Source organism: Pogona vitticeps, chromosome 4 (genome assembly GCF_051106095.1).
Source record: "Pogona vitticeps strain Pit_001003342236 chromosome 4, PviZW2.1, whole genome shotgun sequence".
NCBI classification, from domain to species: Eukaryota; Metazoa; Chordata; class Lepidosauria; order Squamata; family Agamidae; genus Pogona; species Pogona vitticeps.
Genome location: NC_135786.1, coordinates 214,955,693 through 214,979,041, shown reverse-complemented (window position 1 = coordinate 214,979,041; position 23,349 = coordinate 214,955,693). Strand labels below are relative to the sequence as shown.

Sequence of the window (23,349 nt, the reverse complement as noted above, 5' to 3'; positions counted from 1 at the left end):
CATTAATCACTAGGCCATGTCAAGTTCCTAGAAAGGAAGGCACTGGGGCAGAAAAGCTCAATTCTCTCTCTTTTGTCCTTCAGCACACTGGATGTTATTTCTCCAAAAGTGTAGATATGTATGTCTGATCTCAACCTGATCCCTTTTCCAAATGGGTTTTGTGATAAAGGGCCTGTAGGAAGGTCTAGTATCACTTCTAAATTAGTCCAGAGAAATTGGTTTCTCCTTTCTAAACATGGGACAAACAGAAAAAGATCATTTCCCCCCTTTGCACACTTACTTCCTCCAACTAATTTTGCATATCAGGAATGGAAAAAAAATCATGAATTTCAATAGGGAAAATCATATGTTTTCTGCTTAGGGTCAAATAATGAACAATCTATATGCCTTTTCATAATCTTTTAGTGGTTCTATAAAGTCCTGATTTTAAACTATCCAAGTATAACAAAGACATTGTGAATGCTATAGCAAAAGGAATCTGTTGGCACTTTCAAACCTTTATTTCATGGTAAAACAGACCTAAACATTTATGTAAATATTAAAGCAAAACTTGAAAATGTACAGAAAACAAATTTCTAAAATACTTCTCTATATTTGTGTAATTCTTTATATTTGTAAAACAAATCATATATACAAATACACATATTCATATGCACATAAATATACTTGTGCATATGACTACAGTACATGTGAGCATCAAATAGTACTGTGACTCAAGTCTATTCAAGAACTCCTGAAACATATAGGTGGGATGACAGTGGCCCAGTTCAGACATATTTTCTTCTCAAGAGAATCAGCAGCATGAAACCTATAATTACTCTTTCCTTCCCATGTACAAGGAGAACTTCATACCGTAGACCTATTATGGTTTGTTCAAAGCCCCAGTTTGTTAGCCTGGGACAAATACAGTAACTGACTTGCTATAAGGAGAAGCTTTTAATTTCCCTCACACACGGGGGGGGGGGGGGAGTATGAGCCAAAGGCTGAATCCTGTTTGACCACCAATCTTCCAAACCATGTTTGGAGTACACTGAAAGCCTCTGCCTAGGGAAGTTAGCAAAATTAAAGGCAATAAAGCAGGGAGGGAGAGAAGAAGAAGAAAACAATCTGATTAAACAGATTTTGATATGTGGAAGCTCCCACTAAAATCTGTTAATCTTTAAAATGCTGTAATATTTTGTTTTTTATTCTTCCCCTCCTCTCTTCCCTTTAATTTTATCAATATGTTCACATATAGCTACTTTTTTGAGACTGCATATAGAAGCTTTAATTTCCTTTACATGCATGCAGAATTTTTGCCTGTGATACAAACATCATGTCACTATTGCCTAAAAAATCAGTCACTAAAGGTTAAGAATTCAGTTTTAAAAGACAAATTGAGTATTATAAAGTTAGCCTGGGTTGTTAATCTTGTTTGAAACAGTAAATATACAGTGATGAAATACAATTAATATACTACAAGTAAAACCATGCTTTGTATTATGCACAGAAGAAGGGATTGAAATATATGCACATCCATTAAAATTTAAAGTTTATTTATAAGCATCCAGGAGTTAAGTGACTGCCCCAACTAAACCACTACTGTGAGATGATTTTAATATATATGATTAATATCATGAAGAGCTTTGGAGTACATTTGATAACAACAAGCCAAATTCCAATGTAACTTTGGGTAGTCAAATATCCCCAGCCCCCAAATCACATGTAGTGTCATGAGAGCCCTTATATCTGCTCCTCTGATCAGGTTTTGTTTGAAAAATCACAAAATAGATTCATATAATAAGCCTTTATACTATTGGAAAATACTTTCCAACAGTAAAAAAATATTGGATTTTTTAAAATTGCAAAACTGAAACTATGCACTATAAATATAGTTCACTACTGTATAAATTCTGTACAAATAAATGCTGCAAAAATTGGGGGGGAGGAATAATACAAAAGGTAGTATCCATAGTACAGGATTAAACTGCATATTGAATAAACTGAAGCCTCCCCTAACTTAAATTAATAAGAGGCTACTGATACATCTGCCTCCGCAGATCAAGATTCTGCAACGTTAAGAAATGTATTTTAAAATAAGGTAAAAATTTGAAGTGCCATGCCTTGAAATGTGCATGGATTTTATGGAACAATATAAGAAAGGAAGGAAAGAAGGAAGGAAGAGGGAGGGAGGGAGGGAGGGAGGGAGGGAGGGAGGAAGAAAGAAAGAAAGAAAGAAAGAAAGAAAGAAAGAAAGAAAGAAAGAAAGAAAGAAAGAAAGAAAGAAAGCTACACTCATTCTCACAAAGCACTTCAAGAGCTGTGGTAAAAATTTGTCATAGATAAAACCTTGTGAAGGACATCAGAGAACCCACAAATATTTATGGAATGAACCACAAGCTGTATACAGAAGTTAACAAATGTCTCATTACAACAGGATACGGTTCTCTTACTAACAGAAGCACAGACTTCACATTATATTCAACTTAAAATTCCATCATAATTAAAAGAAAGAAAATAATCTGTTTTTGATATTACTGGAAAATACTTTCCAAACAACGAAAACATTTCTTGAAACAAAATACCATTATATTTACTCACAAAACATTAATAAAAAAGAGTAACAGTAAGTTTTCTAAAGCTTTTCTGGATTTTACAGTAACATCCTTTACCACAACCAAAGATTTTACATGTCATTTTTTAAACACAAAAGGCAACAAAGTATCCTTGAAACAACTGTTCAAAAACATATTTTGAAATCAGTAGGAAGAGCCCAGGGGATAGACAATGAAATGTTTTGTGGAAAATCAACTATTTGCCTAAATTGAATTTTATTGAATGCAGATACAAAGCTGTACTCAGCGAACAAATGTAAAGTCATTTCACTAAAGATAAAATGAACTGTTGCTATGTGCCATCAAGTTGCATGCAACCTATGTTGTCCCTAACTGAGTTTTCAATATATATATATTTGAGGAGTGGTTTTACCATTGCCAGCCCCCATTGCAAAATTTATTATGGGTACCTGGGTATTTTTCAATGTTATCACCCAAAGAGGCACATTTAACCACAAGCAGATTTTACTGAAGTCATTCACACAGAGACAGACTTTCTGAAATCATAGTAGGTGTACACATTATAATTCTCCTTCAAAAATGTGATTTAAATGCTTGTAGATGGGCAACTACAAGTCTTACTTTGAAGAGTATTTTACATCCTGATTCCTTTGAAGAGTTATCAGACTAAGTTTCATTTAAATATAAATAAACATAAAAAGAGACACCAGGGGGGCATCTACTATGAATATCTGGGGAGATGATTATGGTGAGACACAATTCTATTAGGTTATAATACTTACACTTAAAAGCAAAAGTCCATATGCAAAATTTCATCCTAGTATGGTGTCTTTTTTCCTCTTTTTTTTTTTTGACATGGCCAAAAAGCAGTCATACCACTAATAAAAATAGCTCCTTTCCAATTCCCCGTGAGTCGTCCCCCTATACAGATACAGAGTACTCTGAGATAATGTGGATGGTTGGCTGTTCTACCAAACTTGAATTCAGGCATTTTGCTGTCTGAGGAAAAGGATGAGGTGCTCCTTCCCCTGCATGTGTAGAGGCCAAATGAAGTGGGATGTGACTGGTAACACAGATATTGGTGATGGGCGAAGCATCTTTTGAAGGCACCTGAGAACCGCAGGGCAATTCAGGGGACACAGAGGAAGGTATGTGTTGCGTCCTCAAAACCAAAAGCCTTTTAAAAAATCTACCCAAACTCTTTAGATCTCTGAAGACCTTCACTGTTATAAGTGCTGCTGTTTTATCTGTTTTCTTTTGCATTGCTTTTTCTACCTTTTTGTAAACTCCTCACAATTATTTTTGGATTATGAAGAATGTTCCATGAAATATATAAACATGTACAGAAAGGCTCTGCTACTCCTCCAATTAAGAAGCCTTTTCATGTATCTCAGATTTCATGCAAAGGAGACTAGGAAGTGAAGCTAATATTGCTGGACCTTCTACCATCCTTTCTCCTACAAAAATATGTACTGGTGAAAAATTCATTGTTAAAGATATAATTGCTGCATCAAAGTAAGACTGCTGATGAGTGTAAGTTCATGGATCACAACCAGAATATTTTACTTATGTATGCTGGTGTAAGTCAAACTATGTAAACAGCTGCAGCAAATTCTCTGTATTCTCGAAGGTTTTCATGGCTGGGATCATATGAGTGGTTGTTGTGGGGTTTTTTGGCTCTTTGGCTGTGTTCTGAAGGCTGTTCTTCCTGACGTTTCACCAGTCTCTGTGGCCAGCATCTCCAGAGGACTGGAGTAGGAACTCAGAGCATGGACAGAGTTCCTACTCCAGTCCTTTGAAGATGCCGGCCACAGAGACTGGCGAAACGTCAGGAAGAACAACCTTCAGAACATGGCCAAAGATCCTGAAAAAACAACAACAACCATTCATATTCTCTGTTGTGAATGAGTTGCATCACTTGTCACATGACATGAAATGTAAGAATCAACTTCTTAAATAGCAACAATTTGCCCCTATGAGGTATGCTGTTTGACTTATGCTGGCATATGGAAATACAGTGGTGCCTCGCATAACGAGCGCACCGTTTAACGACGAATTCGCATAGCGATCCATTTTTTGGGATCGCTAATGTGATTGCATACCGATGCCTAGATAGGCAAAAACTCGTTTTGCGACGATCGGTAAGCGTTTCGCTTACCGATCTTCGCATAGAGTTTTTTAAAAATCAGCTGATCGGCGGTTCCAAAATGGTCACCGGAAGACCCAAAATGGCCGCACGCAGCGTTTTTGCACCCTGCCCTCGCTTACCGAGCGTGCGGAAATGCCTGCGCTATGGAGGAACATCGCATAATGGTGAGTTTTGGGCCCATTTGGAACGCATTAAACAAAGTTTAATGCATTCCAATGGGCTTTTTTGTACCGTATAGCGATGTTTCCCGGAACAGATTAACCTCGCTATGCGGGGCACCACTGTAACTGGATTCCACTGCTGGTATTTGCCATGGAGTTGCCTCTAACTTAAGGCAATTCTATAAATGAGAAATGTCCCAAAGTGCATATCATTTAATAATCCTTTTCAGCTCTGCAAGCTCAAGGTTATGAGTTCATTTACTGAATAAATCCATCACATATTTGGTCTTCCTCTTTTCCAACTGCCTTCAACTTTTCCTAGCAATATTCTCTTTAACTATTTCAATTTATTCAGTGTCAGGATTAAAGTTACCTTGTCCATATGTATTCATGATTTGTATCTTCAAAATATGATCTTCTAAAATTCTTTGGTATGCTCTGAAATAGAGATTGGATATTCGTATTCATCTCCTGGGGTGATGAATAGGAATATCGCCACCAAAGTTGCCTTCTACTTAATGCTTGCTGTGCGGCGCATCTGGCCATTCTTGTTCATGTCTCAGCAATTATGGAAGTTGCCAGGCTGGGGTTTCCCCGCCTCGCTCCGCTTCTGACCACTCCAGCCAGGAGGCGGAATGACAAGTCTCTCCACTCAGCTTTTGAGTACTTCTGTGATTGGTGTGGCATGAATGAGGCCAGCCATGTGCACCGTGCTGCAAGCAGTAAGTGAATGGCCCAGTTATTGGGGGAGGGCCAAACCGGGCTGGAAACCTGTGGTGGTGATATTCATATTTCTCTCCCTCAAGATATGAATGCCAACATCCCATCTCTACTCCGGTGGCCAGAGTGTATTTGCAGTATGATCTCTAGTGAATCTTTCTTTTTCAAATGCAGCCAGAATATCAGGTGTTTCTTGCTTCACACATAGTAAACATCTTCACTGCAATACCAGAACATCACTTTGCTGTTCAATGCAATGGTTCTATAGATACTGCACTCCTTGTGTCCTTTTTCTTGGGAATTTCATTCTATATTGAATTTGTCCATTGTGTGGTCTATTGTTTTGTTTTCTGTATTTGCTGGTACATTATTATGATTTTGACAGATTCAGTCTCTGTAACTTAGAATAGTTTTATTGATATCTTTCTTTCTTCCAACCAAGTGCTTTTAGAGCAGCTTTCACTTCACTTTCTAAAACTGCAGGTTCTTCATAACAAGATTCTTCCTCACTATTTTTTGTATAGTTCTTCAGTGTATTGTTTCCATAGGTAAAGGTAAAAAGGTAAAGGTAAAGGTTCCTCTTGACATTTAATCGAGTCATGTCTGACTCTAGGTGGCGGTGCTCATCCCCATTTCCAAGCCGTAGAGCCAGTGTTTGTCCATAGACAGTTTCCGTGGTCATGTGGCCAGCACGACTAGACATGGAACGCTGTTACCTTCCCACCGAGGTGGTACCTATTTATCTACTCACATTTAAATACTTTTGAACTGCAAGGTTGGCAGGAGCTGGGACAAGCGATGGGAGTTCACTCCGTCACGTGGATTCGATCTTATGACTGCAGGTCTTCTGACCTTGCAGCACAGAGGCTTCTGCAGTTTAACCCGCAATACCACCACGTTCCCTATATTTCCACATTGTTTCCATATTCTCCTTATTTTATCCTGGTCAGATAATATTTTCTCCCATTGATCTTTTATAATCCCTGAGTTTTAGATTTACCTTTGATAGGATTCTGACCATTGATTAGTACATGAAGTCATTAAAATTTATAGAAATGTTTTGAGATTCCTTGCCTACTTACTGTAGCACTGTGTCAGATGATATACCTTTCATAAATGGAGATAATTTCAACATAGGAAAATAGATGCCTGCTGTGATGTGTTAAATTTAGTGTGGGCACAGAAGGGTGCTCATTTGTCCACTCAGAGTGAGAAATATATTTATAATGATTTCCAAATGTTCAGATACATCCTGACCTAATTACAGCCATTAGTAACAACTGGACTGAACTTACTGAAACAATAAAGAAATAAATGCATATTTGAAGAGTCATGTTTATGTTATTTCCATTTATTCAACTGGTCTACTCTAGTTGGGATGAACAATTCAATTTAGACCACAGCTTCCTATACTTTAAGATTATTCCTGTGTGGAAAACTATGGTAAACAAATCTGCCCTTGGCAAAGGAAAAACAGACAGAGAAATAAACTACAAATCATGTAATTCTAGTTATACTGATAAAAAGGTTCACATTCTCAGATAATGAATGAAAACCAATCTTCTGTAATCCAAGGTGGAAAACATAACTACATTTTAGGATTTATTCACCCATTTCAATTATACATGCTGGCACAATCTCACAGCTCTCAGCCAGAAGCTCTGTATCCAGAAGCATTTGTAAACTGTGAAGCACACAGCCCATTCGATTTTTGGTAACATGCCACTCTCTCCAAGCTTTCTGTCTCAATCACACTAAAACATAGTTCACGTTCTCAAACAATGGATGCAGACCAACTTTCTTTAATCTAAAGTAGAACGTTAAATGTTAGATGGTGCTCTATGGTTTACTCTTATTATTTGATGTGTTAGCTGAAAACGACACTGTACTATTTATTTAATCTTTCTTTCCATGAGAAGATTCTTATGGGATAGCTGGTGACTCAGATCTGCAGCACCAGTTCATGCATCACAGCTGCCTGCATTTGTAGATATGGGACAAGGTAAATCCCCCTTTAAGTGCAGTATGAAACATCTTTCTTCCCTTGTCAGGAAGACATTGTAAAGTTAAAAAAGCCTTTACCATTCTAGCAATTCCTATGTCTGACTGAATGTAAAACCTGTCATTTTTAAAGCTGCAAAATGTTTTACTGCTGGGAAAGGATTCTGATGTTTGTAACTAACTTCTATTGAAGTGTGCTTTTCAAGAAACAAAACCAAAAAAAGCCACATCTGAGAAACAGACCAACAGGAAGCATAAGACACTTGTTCATCTGTATTTCTGTGACTTTTCTCACTTGGTGTTATTTGCAACTCTACTTTTATGTTTCTTAGCAGTGCCAGCTCTACTAAGGATCATATATTATTTTTATCATGTTGATTACATATGTTCTCCAGTTTTTCTCCCTACATGTGATTAGTGTGGTTTGTACAAAGTCTGTGACACAATCCAGAGCACGACATTCATACAAAAAATGTGTTTACTGTGAAACTTTTCCTCAGAAGTTTGCTTTCTTTCACAGCTTTGATCCACATGACATCAGCAGTCCAGCATTTTGAATGTCTGCTAACATTTAACATTATGAAAATCACTTTCACACAATGCAGCTACTGAGAGAGATGGTATTTGCAAAAGAAAGGTTCCTTTCCTAACTGAATTTCTGACTGGCGGCAGAGAGAGGAATATTGTCAGATTTTGTTTATATGTTCCTAGTGGTACAACAGTCAATTTAACAGTTGCTTACCATTACCTTCTGTGGACTTTTAAAATGCCTGAAAAAATATCAGTGCACACATAGAAAAAACACAGTGGTCAATATCTGTTAAAAAACGAAATAAAGATTTTTTACCAGAATCCAGATTTGACAACCCTTTTTATACTAGTCCAAATAAGACTTTCAGACTATACATGTCCATGCTGAAGAAACCTGAAATACTGTATAATGACTGCCCATCTGGCATGCTGTTCATGGTGTGCTAAGTTATGTGTTGAATGTAATATTTCTGAATGAGTCTATGTGTGTAAATAAACAACATGGTTTATGTTGCTTGATTTTGTAGTGTATAAACTGGGCAGATGTGCACATTAGACTATGTACGTGTAAACCCCTGTACAAATATCAAGGAAGACAAATCTATGCAATCCAGTCCCCAACAATACTTAACACAGTGGTGACGTTTTTTCTCAAAAATATTACTTGTTTTGTAATTATAATTTAATTTAATTAATTATCTACTTACTGATAAATGTCTTTCCTTAAGACAACTCTACTAAGAGGATTATCAGCCTGGGGAGCCATCGACACAGAACCAATTTTAAGTACCAAAGTATCTTCTTTATTTGACTTATTACCTGCAATTAGAAAGGGAAACAAGCAACATCTGGGTTATATTCAAGTGCATGTCCAAAGAAAAAAAAATATTTACTAGTCACTTACGAAGTGCGTACATAACAGTGAAGTCAGTTTTGAGAATAATGCTACTGGTGCTAGTAGTAATAAGAACTGAACAAATGCAGAAATCCTGTTGCTTAATGTAGTAAACCTCAACTGCAATGGGCTCACTATATCAGTGGGGATTTGGTGAGTCAGATTCTCGATAGGTTCCATTATTTCAATTGGCCTAATCTAATTATAATTTAATATACTAAGCAACAAGATTTCAGCCAAAATAAAGCAATATACTTTCTATAGGCTTCAGGTGGCCACTGCTACTAAATAGTTCATGAGACAATGACTGAAATCCAATAGCAAAACTTAGAACACAGACTGATGATGTGATCAACCATGGTACATTTGGTAAATGAAAAAATTCCTATTCCCTCTCTCCAAAGGTCCCATGATTCTGCTGGAATCTCATTCAACAAGAGGAAGACTTGGTGGCTATGGGATGGAGAGGTTTCTTAATTTCTGAAGATTGCCACCAGTTGGCTGATTTTACCAGTGGCAGCAATTTTTGGAAATCAAAGACCCCTTCTCACTGCTCCTGACAGCTTCCTCTTGATGACAAGGATCCCAAAGGACCTTCAAGTAGAATTGGAAAATGTTCATTTATATGTAAAAAAAGAATACTGTGGCTGATGACATAACCAACGTTCTACTACTAGATTTTAGCCTCTGAATTATAAAGAAAAAGAGTTCAAGAAACTTAACTGTGAGAAGTATGAGGCAGGCCTGGGCTACTGTCTCTACTTTTTGGGTTAAAGACTCTACATATTGCTTATTATCATTTCCTTATTAATATAATGATCTTTGTAACACATTCACTAGATATCCCCCAAATATTAGATAGATAGATAGATAGATACATTTTTAATTCATTCATATACTGTTTGCTCATTCTGGCTTCATATCTATGCTTCTCTGGTATTGTATTAGCTTATAAAGGAGCTGACATTCCAGCACCAGCATGGTATCATGACATCAGCTTGGATCCTGACTAAAGTTCCACTCACAGGACACTCTCACCTGTAAAGGTGTGTGTGTGTAGGTTTCTTTCAATTCCCCCCTCACAACCACCTTCATCTCCTAAACATTTTATGTGAGTCAAAGCATCTCTTTGCCTTTTTCATACTACTTTACACTCAGGAGCATTACTGTTTAATCTTGCTCCCAATTCCAGGAGACTCCAACAGACTGAATCTGGACTTACGCACTGTAAGAGGAAACCCACTGAATTCAAAGGCACAAATCAGTCATGAAGAAGGGTTAATCAGGACCCAAATGAATATCTACAGGAGCCATTCTCAACAGGGGCAATATCACCCCCTGGGGGGGGGGCTGGCACATTTTAAGGTGGTCACAGACTGGAAACAATTCTTTAAGGTTCATTAATTTTGCATTTGGATTTTATTTTCTTTGGACCACATGTCTGCCCTTTACTTCAATGCAAAAACATTAGTGTTTAGAGATGCCTTCTATGACATCCCTGCCTAATTTCATATCTGATTTTATGCCTCATTTTCTGCCTTATCTAATAGTAAGCCTTTTGTATTATGTTTTACAGTCTCTTGGTTTTATTCATAACCCTGTTGTTGCGGGGTTGTATTTTATCATGCTGTAAACCACCCAGGACAGTGCATTTCACTAATGGGGTGGTATATGAATGAATGAATGAATGAATGAATGAATGAATGAATGAATGAATGAATGCATGAATGAATGAATGAATAAGAGTTTTTACTTCTGTTAGCTGCACTTGAATAAAGGAGATGTTCTAGATTACTATAGTCTTTCTGCACCATCCTCAACATTAGAAGCTACATCTTTTTGATCTTTTTTTCCTCCCTGCGAAGAATTTCATGATATTTTAGAAACAGTGACATCTGATACATACATATACAGGCAAGCCTAGTGTTCTCCACGAGCCTATGCTTTGAGGATGTACATAAGCTTTCAATCCTTTTTACCATCTGTGACCACCCACTGAGATATACTAGACAAATTGTTTTAAAAAGCTAAGCTTTCAGCTACAGATGTGGAGTGTGGTGAGTGCTCAGCACTTTACTAAATAATACATTGCTTGATGTGGAAAGAACAAGCAAACTACATATTCAGCTCAGAAGAATCATGTAAATATGTATGCGTGTGTACTGGCTTCTGCACACCGCAGATATGAATCAAGGATGAATTAGAAAACCATAGTGAGGCCATTTCAATGCATAAATGATGGTGGAATCTATAAAATATTGATGGGATAACTGAAAATAATTAAAGAAAAGATGCAGTACTGTAAAACTATTTGGGAAAAATAAGAATGGTCTGCTTAAAGGGAATAGTAAAGCTATGTGGGACATGAGGAGAACAAAGCATTTCTTTCCTAACTGGGAGTAACAATACACAATTTTTGGGATTACAAATAGTGTGGCAGACATTTATACCAACCTCAAAAATTTGTGTATTTTTCAGAACAGTCTAAGTTATTTATAATATACACCTTACAAAAATTCTAAACAATCTAGCTACCTTCCCAATATCTTGCTAGTACTCCTTTAATTCCTGGTATTTCTCTGGATGTTAATGTACATTGCAAAGGAAAAGATATTAAACTTGTTTCAGCAACACTTTGAAGGAGTTTTTACAGTAAATCAACCACGCTGAAACCTGATGCTCTCTCCACTTTATCTCTAGACTTTTAAAGCACAGTATGTCTGATGAATAAATGTGGCTCTAAGCATCTTATTACAGGCATGCTTTCACCTATGATCAATACATTGTCATTCAGAAAGTGATATTTTGAAAATATAAAAGCCTTTGTAATCAAGCATTTACAAAATGATATCCTATGAAGAGTATCATAGTTTATGTAACTGATGAGATTTTGGGGAAAAATTCAATTTCTTAAACATTTTAGAAAAGCAATATTTCAAAATATCAGTTTCAATAGTGATCAAAATGACTAATGCACAAGCACAAAATAATTTTGTGTATAAGAAAACTTTTTATTTCTAGAATAACGGAGGACATACAATTATTATATTTTGTCACAGTACCTTCTTTGTTATGCTGTACATCTTCCATTTTGGGGAAGAAGATTCTGATTACTCCTGTATTGATATAAATAAGTGGCAAGTTGCGGGATGTGAGAATATGAGTCCTCATAGGTTGGCCTGATGATTTTCTTTTTTCTTTTTGGGTGCTTGAGTGTTTGGCTTGAAAAATGCTTGCAATTGCATTAAGAAAAGGAAAACAGAGGACAACATCAAATGCCTGAGCTGAAAGAAGAATCTCATGAAGGAAATGAGGGGAACCATCAATGAAACTTTCAGATAATTTCTGAAAAGTTCTTCGTTCATTTCTTGAGATCAGTTTGTGGCGGACATTTTTTGTGACTGCCTTTGTGTAAGTCAGGGAGAGAAAGCCATGCTGCTGATGAGAACCATCCAAAAGTTTTGCAGTTGCCTATGAAAAGAAATATATAAATGGACAGAACTGAGCAATTTGTATGTACCCTGCAACAGTTATGAACACTTTTGTGAATTAACTCTTTAATTGTGATTCATGTCTGATTACATCCACTGCAGTTCGCCATTTCCTTGGATATCAGAACAAAAACTGTAAATTTTTGAATCATGGCTCTGTAAAAAATTCATCTCTGATTATTCATGAAATTTCTATTACCTTCAGAATAGTTTCAGAATTTAAGACTTTGTTCTGGTTCAGAGAACCAAAAAACAAACCATGGGAAAGTTTACACCCATGGGCTCCACCCACCTCATAAGGTGACTACTGTACAGTATGTTCAAAATGTGTCTAACTGAAGAAGGATCTATTTTAGATACTACACTTTATACTAAACAATAGTCAAACAGTAGACATTACTTTTAAAGGGAAAATTCACATATTTCATCTGTTCTTGTAAAAAGCAGAGTGGTCATCACTGGAAGTGGCAGTGGGTGTGGATTAGCCAGTTAACTCACACAAGTTTGGCCCAAATCCAACAGTATAATACCATGTGCATTAAACGGTGTCAAATCTATAGATCTATACAGCTTCTATCTCCTTGAATTCCTCCATTCATTTACGTTTGGGCAGCAGCTCCATTTATGGATGAAAATGACAGTATCCTGCCAATTAATAGCTACACCCTTGCGCAAACACGAGCTGTGCGGAGGCACTGGAGCTTCTGTATAGTCAATTGGGAAATTTTCCTTTAATATTAACGTAATATGACTGGATTATTTGTTTACATTTTAAATTAATGTCTAAGTAAAACATTTTTTTTAAATCCTGAAAGCAGAAGGTTACAGGACTCAAATTGTAATGTATTAGTAAATTAGCTTAATTTGTGTTAGAATGAAACAACTGTTAAGCGGCTATAGTAATTATGAGTGTACACATTTCTGACAGGAAAAAAAATCAAACAGAACAGAACTTCCAAAAACTTGAGCAAAATTAAACATTCACTTGTTTTTTTCTCAGAGGGGGAAAAGTGCGTTCATATTAGAGACCCACACCAAGTTCAGATTTTGGTACGGAAAACAGTGAGTGTTTGAAGTAGCAATCAATGTTTATATAGTGCCTATTTCAAATCCCCCCAGAATGCCACAGAAATATTTATTAAGACCAGTTAAAATTTCAGAAGACAATGAGCAATTATGAGCTCTCCAAAACTATTATCCAGAAAGAAGCCAGAAGCCAGTTTCTTATGGATGGAATGGACAAAATGTTAGGTAGGTTTAACTCAATTAGCCTTTGCTATGTGCAGCTCACATCAGCTCTATCTAGCATAGTCAATCACAAGGGATGATGGAAGGACAGGCTGTTTGCTTTTGAGTAGCTAGCTGTGAATGATACTTAGCCATTCTTCTGCCTGTATAGAATGATTCCAAGAGGATTTCAGAGATGACTCACCTCAGGAGGTTTCTACAGCCCCACTGTCTACTGTGCATGCTCTGGCACTCCCCAATTCCTCAATTCCCCTCCAACTGCTGCCCAGTACTAAACTTGTATAAGCACAGTAGACAGATGGGAGCAGGATGGGTGGTCTGAATTCAGAGATATACATGTGAAAAACTACAGTTCCTTCTTATTAGTGGTCTCTGTGTATCATACATATTGGTGACTTACTAGTTTGCTAACCTAATGTTCAGAGCTTGCAAGGACTTCTCTTGGAGAGGAGTAAAGACAAGAGAGTATTAATGGTTGGCTGGTGTACAACTGGGATAAAATATATGGTAGGAAAGTAATATCTGGGTACTGAGTAACCTTTTATTTACAAAAGTGCAAGAAATGTGGATCTTGTATTAAAGTACATAGCTCACTCTTCTTCCTAGCTGATGTTATGGCCATCAAGAAAACCATTTTTAAAGCAATAAATAGAGAGCAGTCATTACTAAGGGCTCAAAAGGAGTCTTTATCAACTCTGCTATTACCACTTATGGTGACCATGAAGGAATGGAAGGCTTAACATCAGGACATATATTGTTCAGTCTCCTTAAAAATCTTTTAAGCATCAGGTTTGAAAATCAAGAGCGTGAAGAAGACCTGCCTGGTTGATATAGTGCAAAAGATGCAAGAAGTACTTTGAGGGAGATTGTGAAAGCCCAGTTCTTTTTGGATGAAGGAAAAAATGCAGAGCAGTCTGCAACAAAGCTGGGCTACAGGATTCACTGACAGAACTTGCACAATCTGTTCCATGTATACATGTCAGGGCACTTTGCAGATGTCTTTCTTGATTCATAGAGGACTCTTCATATGGAAGGATCCTCCAAGTAGTCAGTTTGATATACACACCTCTTGTGACAAGTCAGAAGGTTCAGTTAAGTGGTAATCTGTCAGGGAACAGAAGTAGGATTACAAACCACAGCTGGCATGGTGTAATCAAAGTATCATTTATTCTATCCTTCTCATTTTGACTATTATATGGTGTAGTTTCCTGCATCAGAACCTCGAAGGAGAACATCTCAGGAGGCAACAAGTGCTCTACCAGGTAGTATTCATAGCAAGGAGGAAGATTAAGAAACAGAAAATGAGAAGCTAATGGTGAAAGAACTCGAGACTGAAGAAGTGGATCCTATTAGTATTCACCCTCTTCAAGGCAGCTATTAGGCAGTAGTAGTAGTTGAAAGCGACACTGGTGGAGGAGGCAACAATGGTGACACTCAAACTAACTTTTGTTAATACTGTGCAGTAAGTGGCTATGGTAAACTTCTGAAGAATTTTCCTTACTACGAAAACCCTATGATGAAACAGTCCAAAATGAAACAAGAGATAGGACTGGAGGATGAGACTCCCAGGTCAGAAAGCATTCAACCAGCTCCTAAGGAAGGGCAAAGAAAGGTCCAAAGCTGTACAACACATACCATTGGAACATGGAAGGTAGAAATCCTAAAGCAAGATATGGAACATATAAACACTGCAGATGTTTCTTCCAGAAAATTCAAGAAATCAAAGGGAAATTCAAACCTAGACTAGGAATGCCGAATGACCAATAGAGAAGCATACTATTTGATCAGAAGAAAATTAAGAGACAGTGGAAACAGTATATTGAAAACCTGTACAGAAGGAACAAAAGGATGACAAACTCTTTTGAAGGCAAAGCCTATGATGAAGAACCTGCACTTCTAGAAAGTGAGGAGAAAGCTGCTGTGAAAGCACTAGGAAGAAATAAATCACCAGGGATAGATGGAATACCAATAGAACTGTTTCATGCCACAGAGACTGAATCTACCAAACCCTAATAAGAATATGTCAATAAATATGGAAAACAAAACAATAGCCCACAGACAGGAAACACTCAATATAAATTCCAGTTCCTAAGCAAGGAGATGAGCATTACTTTGAGTAAGTTGAAACCAAGCCTTTTACCTTATATAGAGCGAGAAATGTTTGATGTTAAAACTGGATTTTTAAAAGGAAGAGGCACTCAAAATTATAGTGCGAATATCTGCTGGCTAAGAATTTCAGAAGATCAGCAAATAAGGCCACTAGGGCCATAAAGGTGGAAAACCACATGGAAAAACAACAATGAAATAATATCCACTTACTTTTAAGATAAAAAAGAGTACCAAAACAAAGAAAAGGAACAAAAGTAGGCTACTCCATTTTATGTGAGTTTTGGAAGGCAAGAAATTCTCCGGAACACTCTTGGGGGTTGCCAGTGCAGTGGAGGAGCCATTAGGGAATGCATGTGAGATAGAGTGTGGGGGTTCAAAACTTTTGAAGGCTACTCAGTTCTGGAATATTCCAAGAATTGTTCTCTGCAGGTGCAAGAACCCGTATGTGTGATGCACAGAGACGCTGAATAAGAAACTGGTTCACCAGCATCTGGAAGATAACATGTTTCCCACCCTTACTGTAACTGTTAGCTTATACTGTATAACTTTAGCTTTTACAGAACCCAAATGAGAAGGTTTAAACATACAAGTACTCCCCTTAATTTTCCAGGGACAGGTTCTTAAAACAAATGTTCAAGTGAGTATTTTTCCTTTATTTACTTTTTTCATGAGAATACAAAGCATAATTATTTCCAGAAGCCACTGGGAAATAGAATATATATATATATATTTCTTTTAAATAATACAGATAAATAGTCTCATGGGCACACAGTTCTCTTTTATCACCATCATACCGTTTGTTCATGGAAGTTCTGTAAAATATATACAGTATATATATATATAGTACTGATTTCTTACAGAGGGAAAGAAGCCAGAGAAGTTACTGAAAGGGTCCTGCTTGCTGACGGGTCGAACCAACAATGTACGTCTGTTCAGCTTGTCAGTACAGGAAAGGAAGACACCTCCACATTTCCCCAGAGACCAAGAGTCTTCCCCAAAGCTTGAGTTGATATAGGCAAAAAAAGAAGAAGCAAAACAAAAAACAAAAACAAGGCCATAAGGAAAAAAAGTAGGCATTTATATTAAGCTGAATTCTGCCATGGTACACTGCAGATGCAAGTCAAACGTGCACCTCAAATATCACAATTTAAATAAAAAACTGAAATAATGAACTTCAAAAGAGTTTTATTATTAGAATCAGCAACTCAGCAGGAGATTTGTCAGAAATTAAAGTAGAGCAAGGTTCTCCATAACAACTTTGCATCACTTGATTTGTTTTTAATTATGAACAGAAATAGAAGCTTTATTAGAATGGAAGGAGGTGGACTGCAAGAACGGAGGAACTTTAGAAAAAAACAACAACAACTGTGCTAAAGTGATTTCCCTCTGTCTTCCATAAGGACAAACTGACTTTAAAAATTGTGGTTTAAACTATCATTCTTGCAATCCTTCTCCATTCTATATGAGAAAAAGGTAATGTTTAGATTTTTAGGATAGTTATTGGGTTAAATGTCTTATTCCACTACAGAAATCTCACCACAGGCTTTTCTTTGCACTGCAGAAATATGCCTTCAAAAAGTCCAGATTGCCAGCCTTCTCCTGGTCTGGAAAACATAACGTTAACTTATCTATTCTCTGCAGCAGGTTCTATGCTTTTCAACCACATGAAAATTAGAGTTTGAACACTTTAAAATGCACTCATTAGTGTTTTGAGTTGTAGATTTAACAATTCAAGCTGCTTTCCTTCATGTGAATATTTTCAACAAAGGATTTTGAAGATTGTGGCTTTTCAATATTTGCCATTCCAATTTTCAAATTCACCACTGGAAAACACAACATGGAGCATTGATTCTACACAATATAGCATGTGCAGCAACAGTGTCTTAAAAGTTAAGAAGGAGCAGAGTGACACAACCTACAACAGATATCTTCTAAATTGCAGGATGTTGCTACTAATCCCACAAACATAGCTACACACAACAGGTATTGTTTAAAATTTAATAAAATCCCCTGAACAGGGGAAAAAGCAAAAGAGCAAATTTTAGTGATTATTGTCAACATATTATATAAGATGTCAGCTGGTAGATTAGACTACCTAGGAAAGCAGGGAAAAGGAAAAGAAGCTTGGGGAAAGATTATCATAAGTCTAAATGTATAAGTAGATATCTTTTGGGGGAATATACAAAATAAGTTTTAATTAAAGGGACTACATTTATACAGACAGACAATTAGCATGGGATGAAATTGCTGGTGGGGGATGAGATTAAAAAAATAAATTCAGTTCACAAATCTTTCCTCACACCACACACCAGGCAAGAGAGCTGTTGCAATGGTTTTTCACACGCTAGCAAGGTTATGCTCAAAATCCTACAAGGTAGGCTTCAGCAGTATGTGGACCGAGAACTCCCAGAAGTACAAGCTGGATTCTGAAGAGGCAGAGGAACTAGAGACCAAATTGCTAACTTGCACTGGATTATGTAGAAAGCCAGAGAGTTCCAGAAAAATATCTACTTCTGCTTCATTGACTATGCAAAAGCCTTTGACTGTGTGGACCACAGCAAACTGTGGCAAGTTGCAATGGTTAGGTAGTCTAATAACCAGACTTTGATCTTACCATCTAATGCTCATAAAATAGAACCGAGACAGGAAAATAATTTTTAAAAGTGTAAAGGAGGAAAATGAACTGAATCAAAAGAGAGCTGCAAGGGGAATGGAAATAAAATCAATGTTGTGGAATGATTTAAAGAAAATTGTTACATTAGGATTTTTGACTATTTGGGGCCAAATCAGAAATCATTTCATTTGATGAATATTCTCATAAAGCTTTGTGTTGACATCTCACAAAAATTGAGCTTCCCTTTCCTTCACATTATATAATGTCTGCTATTACATTTGTTTTACAGATATATGAGCATGTTGCCTCTTTTAGCAGCATATATCTTTCCAATTTTTTAATAAAGCTATTTTTGGTTGTTGTAGGTTTTTCGGGCTGTTTGGCCGTGTTCTGAAAGTTTTTCTCCCTAACATTTCGCCAGTCTCTGTGGCTGGCATCTTCAGAGGCCAGGAGTCAGAACAGACACAGTTCTGAACCTTCAGAACACGGACAAACAGCCCAAAAAAACTACAACAACCATTGGATCCTGGCCGTGAAAGCCTTCGAGAATTCAAGGATATTTTTCTTTGTTTTTCTCAGAGATCATATGCTTATCCTAGATTTATTGAATGAATTAGAAAAAACCTTTATCAATTTTTGTTCATTCAGCTTTTCCCCACAAATGACATAGTATTCTAAAATTGAGTATTCATAAAATTTTGGAGATTTGTCAGCCCTAAATATGACACTAGAACCTGGAAAGGAAAATCTACGACAAACATTCAAAACATTTTTTAAAAAATAAGGAATCCAGATTCTTAAGATGAAGTACCGTGTTTCTCCGAAAATAAGAAAGGGTCTTATATTAATTTTTGCTCCAAAAAACGCATTAGGGCTCATTTTCAGGGGATGTTTTATTTTTTTCATGTACAACTATCTACATTTATTCAAATACAGCAATGTCATCTTCTTCTGGTTGCTGTACAATGCTGCACAATTGTGGAAGGTGGGGTTTCACTTAACTGGGGCTTATTTTTGGGGTAGGACTTATACAAGCATCCTGAAAAGTCATACCAGAGCTTACTTTCAGGTTAGGTCTTATTTTGGGGGAAACAGGATAGATACTTTGACTAAAAGTATGGAAGAAACAATAAAGAAGCATACTACTCTGTCCTTTTATATATTGTTGGACTACAAACATCATAATCCATCACTATTAGCTATGCTAGCAATGGTTAACGGGAACTGCATTCCAGCAACATCAAAGGGACACTGCTGCCTAATCCTAGACTAGCTGGAAAGCAGTAACCTTAAGCTTCCTCTCAGAAGACTATGAAGGCACATCTTCATATAAGATCTTCAGAAACTGACAAGATGCATACAGTATTGTCACGTTTTGTATGAATTTCAAATTACAGCCAATGTAATTCACTTGCGCAAATTAAGTGCAGCAATTTCATTTCAAATCTGTGCATTCCCCTCTTCAAATAAAGTAGTGTTACTAAAAGTAATTAGCATTAGTTGTTGTGGGTTTTTTGGGCTCTTTGGCCGTGTTCTGAAGGTTGTTCTTCCTAACGTTTCGCCAGTCTCTGTGGCCGGCATCTTCAGAGGACAGCACAAAGACTGGTGAAACGTTAGGAAGAACAACCTTCAGAACACAGCCAAAGAGCCCGAAAAACCCACAACAACCATTAGATCCCGGCCGTGAAAGCCTTTGCAAATACACTGATTAGCATTACTTTAATGAATACATAATGCACATAGGTTCTATTTGTTACCTGTTTCTGTAGTGGTCAATGTTGAAGCTTTCTATCTTACACTTTACTTTAGTGTAGACATCTTGTACATCTACTGAGGCACTCAGGTCTTCTAATTCACCAACAACACAAATCTCTGAAGTGTACAATGAAAATTAGTTGTTAGTTTCAACCCATATCCCATCAAAAAAACATAGACATTGTCTTAGAGGCATAAGAAATGCTATATTTTATCTCAATTTCAAGTTCTCTACCACCGACGTGATAAGCAACTTAAGGAGCCACACAACACAGGATTTGTATTCAAAAGCAACCTCTATCTCCTATTTTAAAATTAGAGTGCGACTGCGGTGATGGAAATGCTGTTTCACTCATGTTCACTCACTGATATGTTGCACTGGGGAATTCAGGCTTCCCTTTGTTTCTCTGCATTAACAGACTGGGGGGGGGGGCTATTTCTCCCTTGTTTGTGACAAACCAGCAGGTGCCAAGGAACTGGCTAACCACATGAGAAAGGCCTGTAATCAAGGCTGCCTAACCATATTAGGTTTGCCAACTGTCAAAATGGCCATTGTTGGAAAGGTGGTAAAGGCTATTTATATGCCTATCAGAGAAAGATGAAATGGTGCACCAAAGTGCACTATGGAAAAATAATTAGAGGTTGGTTAAATAGTTAAGATTTTAATTTTGGTAGCCATAGATATCTTGATATTTAAGTGGGGGAAGTATCTGTTTTCCACCATCGTTTTGACTGCAACTTGCCCTAAGCCTTCATTACAGCATTTGACTTCCGTATTCACATATACAACAAATAAAAATAAAATAACTTTTATAAAATGAAATCAGTGTTAGAGCAAAACTGCCCTGCAAGTTCTGGCCATTGCTTTTATTTTTTTTTTATTTTTAATTTGTCCAATACCTGTCCCTTTGTTTTCTGGATCTGGTGCAAACAGCTTCACAGTGAGCTTTGGCAACATCCACTGCATCCATAAACTAACACGTCCACTTGCTATGCCAATATTGCTGGTTGTTTGTTCCAATGTAACAGAGTCTGAGAATGGAGAATCATCACCTCCTTGCACAGATTCACCCTAACAAGGAAACAAAATACAAGAAACAAACCAAAATGAATGAAATTCATGAATGTTCTTGGCTACCTCTCACACTGTAATATATTTTGAAGTACTGTATATAATTTCCTATAGCAAATATATGCTACAGAGTGGGCAAGTGGTGAATGTGCACCCCTAGTAATCACCATGGGCTACACTAGGTCCAGAAATGGCAAAAAAAAGATCAAGAAATAAAAAAGAAAAATTAACAGACCACTTCCAGTTTTCACTTTTGTTCAGGGGAGGCATGAGCCTCCCCATGTCTCAAAGTAAACTTCTACTACAGGAGGTCTCCCGGAATAGAAGCCATGTTTGACTCCCCGTGGAGGACATGGGGAACTTTGGGCTGGCCTTGGACTGTCAGTTGTAGCCACCTCATTTGCACAAGAATATACTTCGTTAAAGATGGATTAACTTGGGAAGGAATTATATTTTATATGGTGGACGCTCAGCCCTATGTATATTTTTTTCTACAAATACCCATTCCATTTCTGAAACTTTTGAACCACAGTATCAATGTGTTGCATAATGGTGAAATTCTCTTCAGTATGTGATGTTTACGTTCTGATCTAGGTCAACTTAAGTCTGCAAGGGGTGCACACACTACCATTTATCCTTTCCCCCATCTTACGAATAATGTCCCACTCTGTTAAGGACAAGAACTAATTTTATACATACCACCTCTCTATATTTAGACATTATACTATGTCCCTTAAAATTACAATAGTATGGCTGGCTAGAATATCAGGAAAAACATAGGGCCAGAAATAAGTTTTTAAATATGTCTACATGATTTTCATGATGCAACTGTACACTATGAAAAGAACTGTATATATTTTGCCAGAAAATCCATGAAAGGCTAAAATTCAATGGTTGTTGTGGGTTTTTCCGGCTCTTTGGCCATGTTCTGAAGGTTGTTCTTCCTAACGTTTCGCCAGTCTCTGTGGCCGGCATCTTCAGAGGACAGGAGTAGCACAGCTAATGACACCCATCAATCACAGTGACAGATAATTTCTCCTCCATATCACAACAATACACCCACAACAAGACACACTAATCACCCATCTCCTGAATAGGACAAAAGCCTATCTCTCAGCCATAAATACTCCACTCCCAAGCAAACTACACCAGAGCACAGAGTGCTGTCCTCTGAAGATGCCGGCCACAGAGACTGGTGAAATGTTAGGAAGAACAACCTTCAGAACATGGCCAAAGAGCCAGAAAAATCCACAACAACCATTAGATCCTGGCTGTGACAGCCTTCGCGAATACGCTTAAATTCAACATCACACAAGTAGCTGTCCACACCAGGACTTCCTCCATGGCCCTATCCCCCTGCAACTCACTGCTCTGTAGAATATCTCTGCTTTTCAAAGGAGATTTTGAGGGGCACACTGGAGAGTGTTGAGAGGAAGAAAACTGATGCCCTCCTGACAATGCAGATGGGAGTCTTTTTATCAGTAGAAGAGCAAAATTGGTCCTTGACTCTGTCAGTAAAGAATCAGCATAATGTCAAGCTTGAGTCTCACAAGAATATTTTTAGGTGCTTCTGGGTGAAACACCACTACCACAGCATGTTTAATACAACTTTTAATACGATTTGTGTTAGCTTATTTACTGTTAGGCATAGCATGTTCTTTAATTCACTTTATCAAGTATATCAATATATAATTGAATATTCCTACGTTGCTTCTTAACAAGGTTCCTTTCCTCCTGTAACCAGTTACATCACTTGATTTCAATTTAAGTGCCAACTGTTGTTGTTGTTAAGTAGTGTCTGACTCTTTGTGATGCCATGGACCAGAGCACGCCAGGCCCTCCTGCCTTCCACTGCCTCCTGGGGTTGGGTCAAATTCATGTTGGTAGCTTCAATGACACTGTTCAACCATCTTGTTCTCTATTGTCCCCTTCTCCTCTTGCCCTCACACTTTCCCAACATCAGGGTCTTTTCCAGGGAGTCTTCTCTTCACATGAGATGGCCAAAGTACTGGAGCCTCAGCTTCAGGATCTGTCCTTCCAGTGAGCAC

General features: G+C 37.3%; 1 protein-coding gene across 5 annotated transcripts in view; it reads right to left on the bottom strand.

The window, feature by feature from the left end:
- VPS13B (vacuolar protein sorting 13 homolog B) overlaps positions 1-23,349 on the bottom strand; it is a 495,255-nt gene that overhangs the window by 215,117 nt on the left and 256,789 nt on the right. For 3 of the 5 annotated variants that reach the window (XM_020785367.3, XM_020785370.3, XM_078393610.1), the window contains exons 26-30: positions 21,130-21,301; positions 20,232-20,346; positions 16,719-16,860; positions 12,075-12,483; positions 8,825-8,936 (exon numbers count right to left, since the gene is read on the bottom strand). In XM_020785367.3, coding sequence (XP_020641026.3) covers positions 8,825-8,936; positions 12,075-12,483; positions 16,719-16,860; positions 20,232-20,346; positions 21,130-21,301 — 950 coding nt within the window. Of the gene's footprint in view, positions 1-8,824; positions 8,937-12,074; positions 12,484-16,718; positions 16,861-17,397; positions 17,465-20,231; positions 20,347-21,129; positions 21,302-23,349 lie in introns of all 5 variants that reach the window. The other 2 variants (XR_012086959.2, XM_020785369.3) reach the window with 2 other exon arrangements.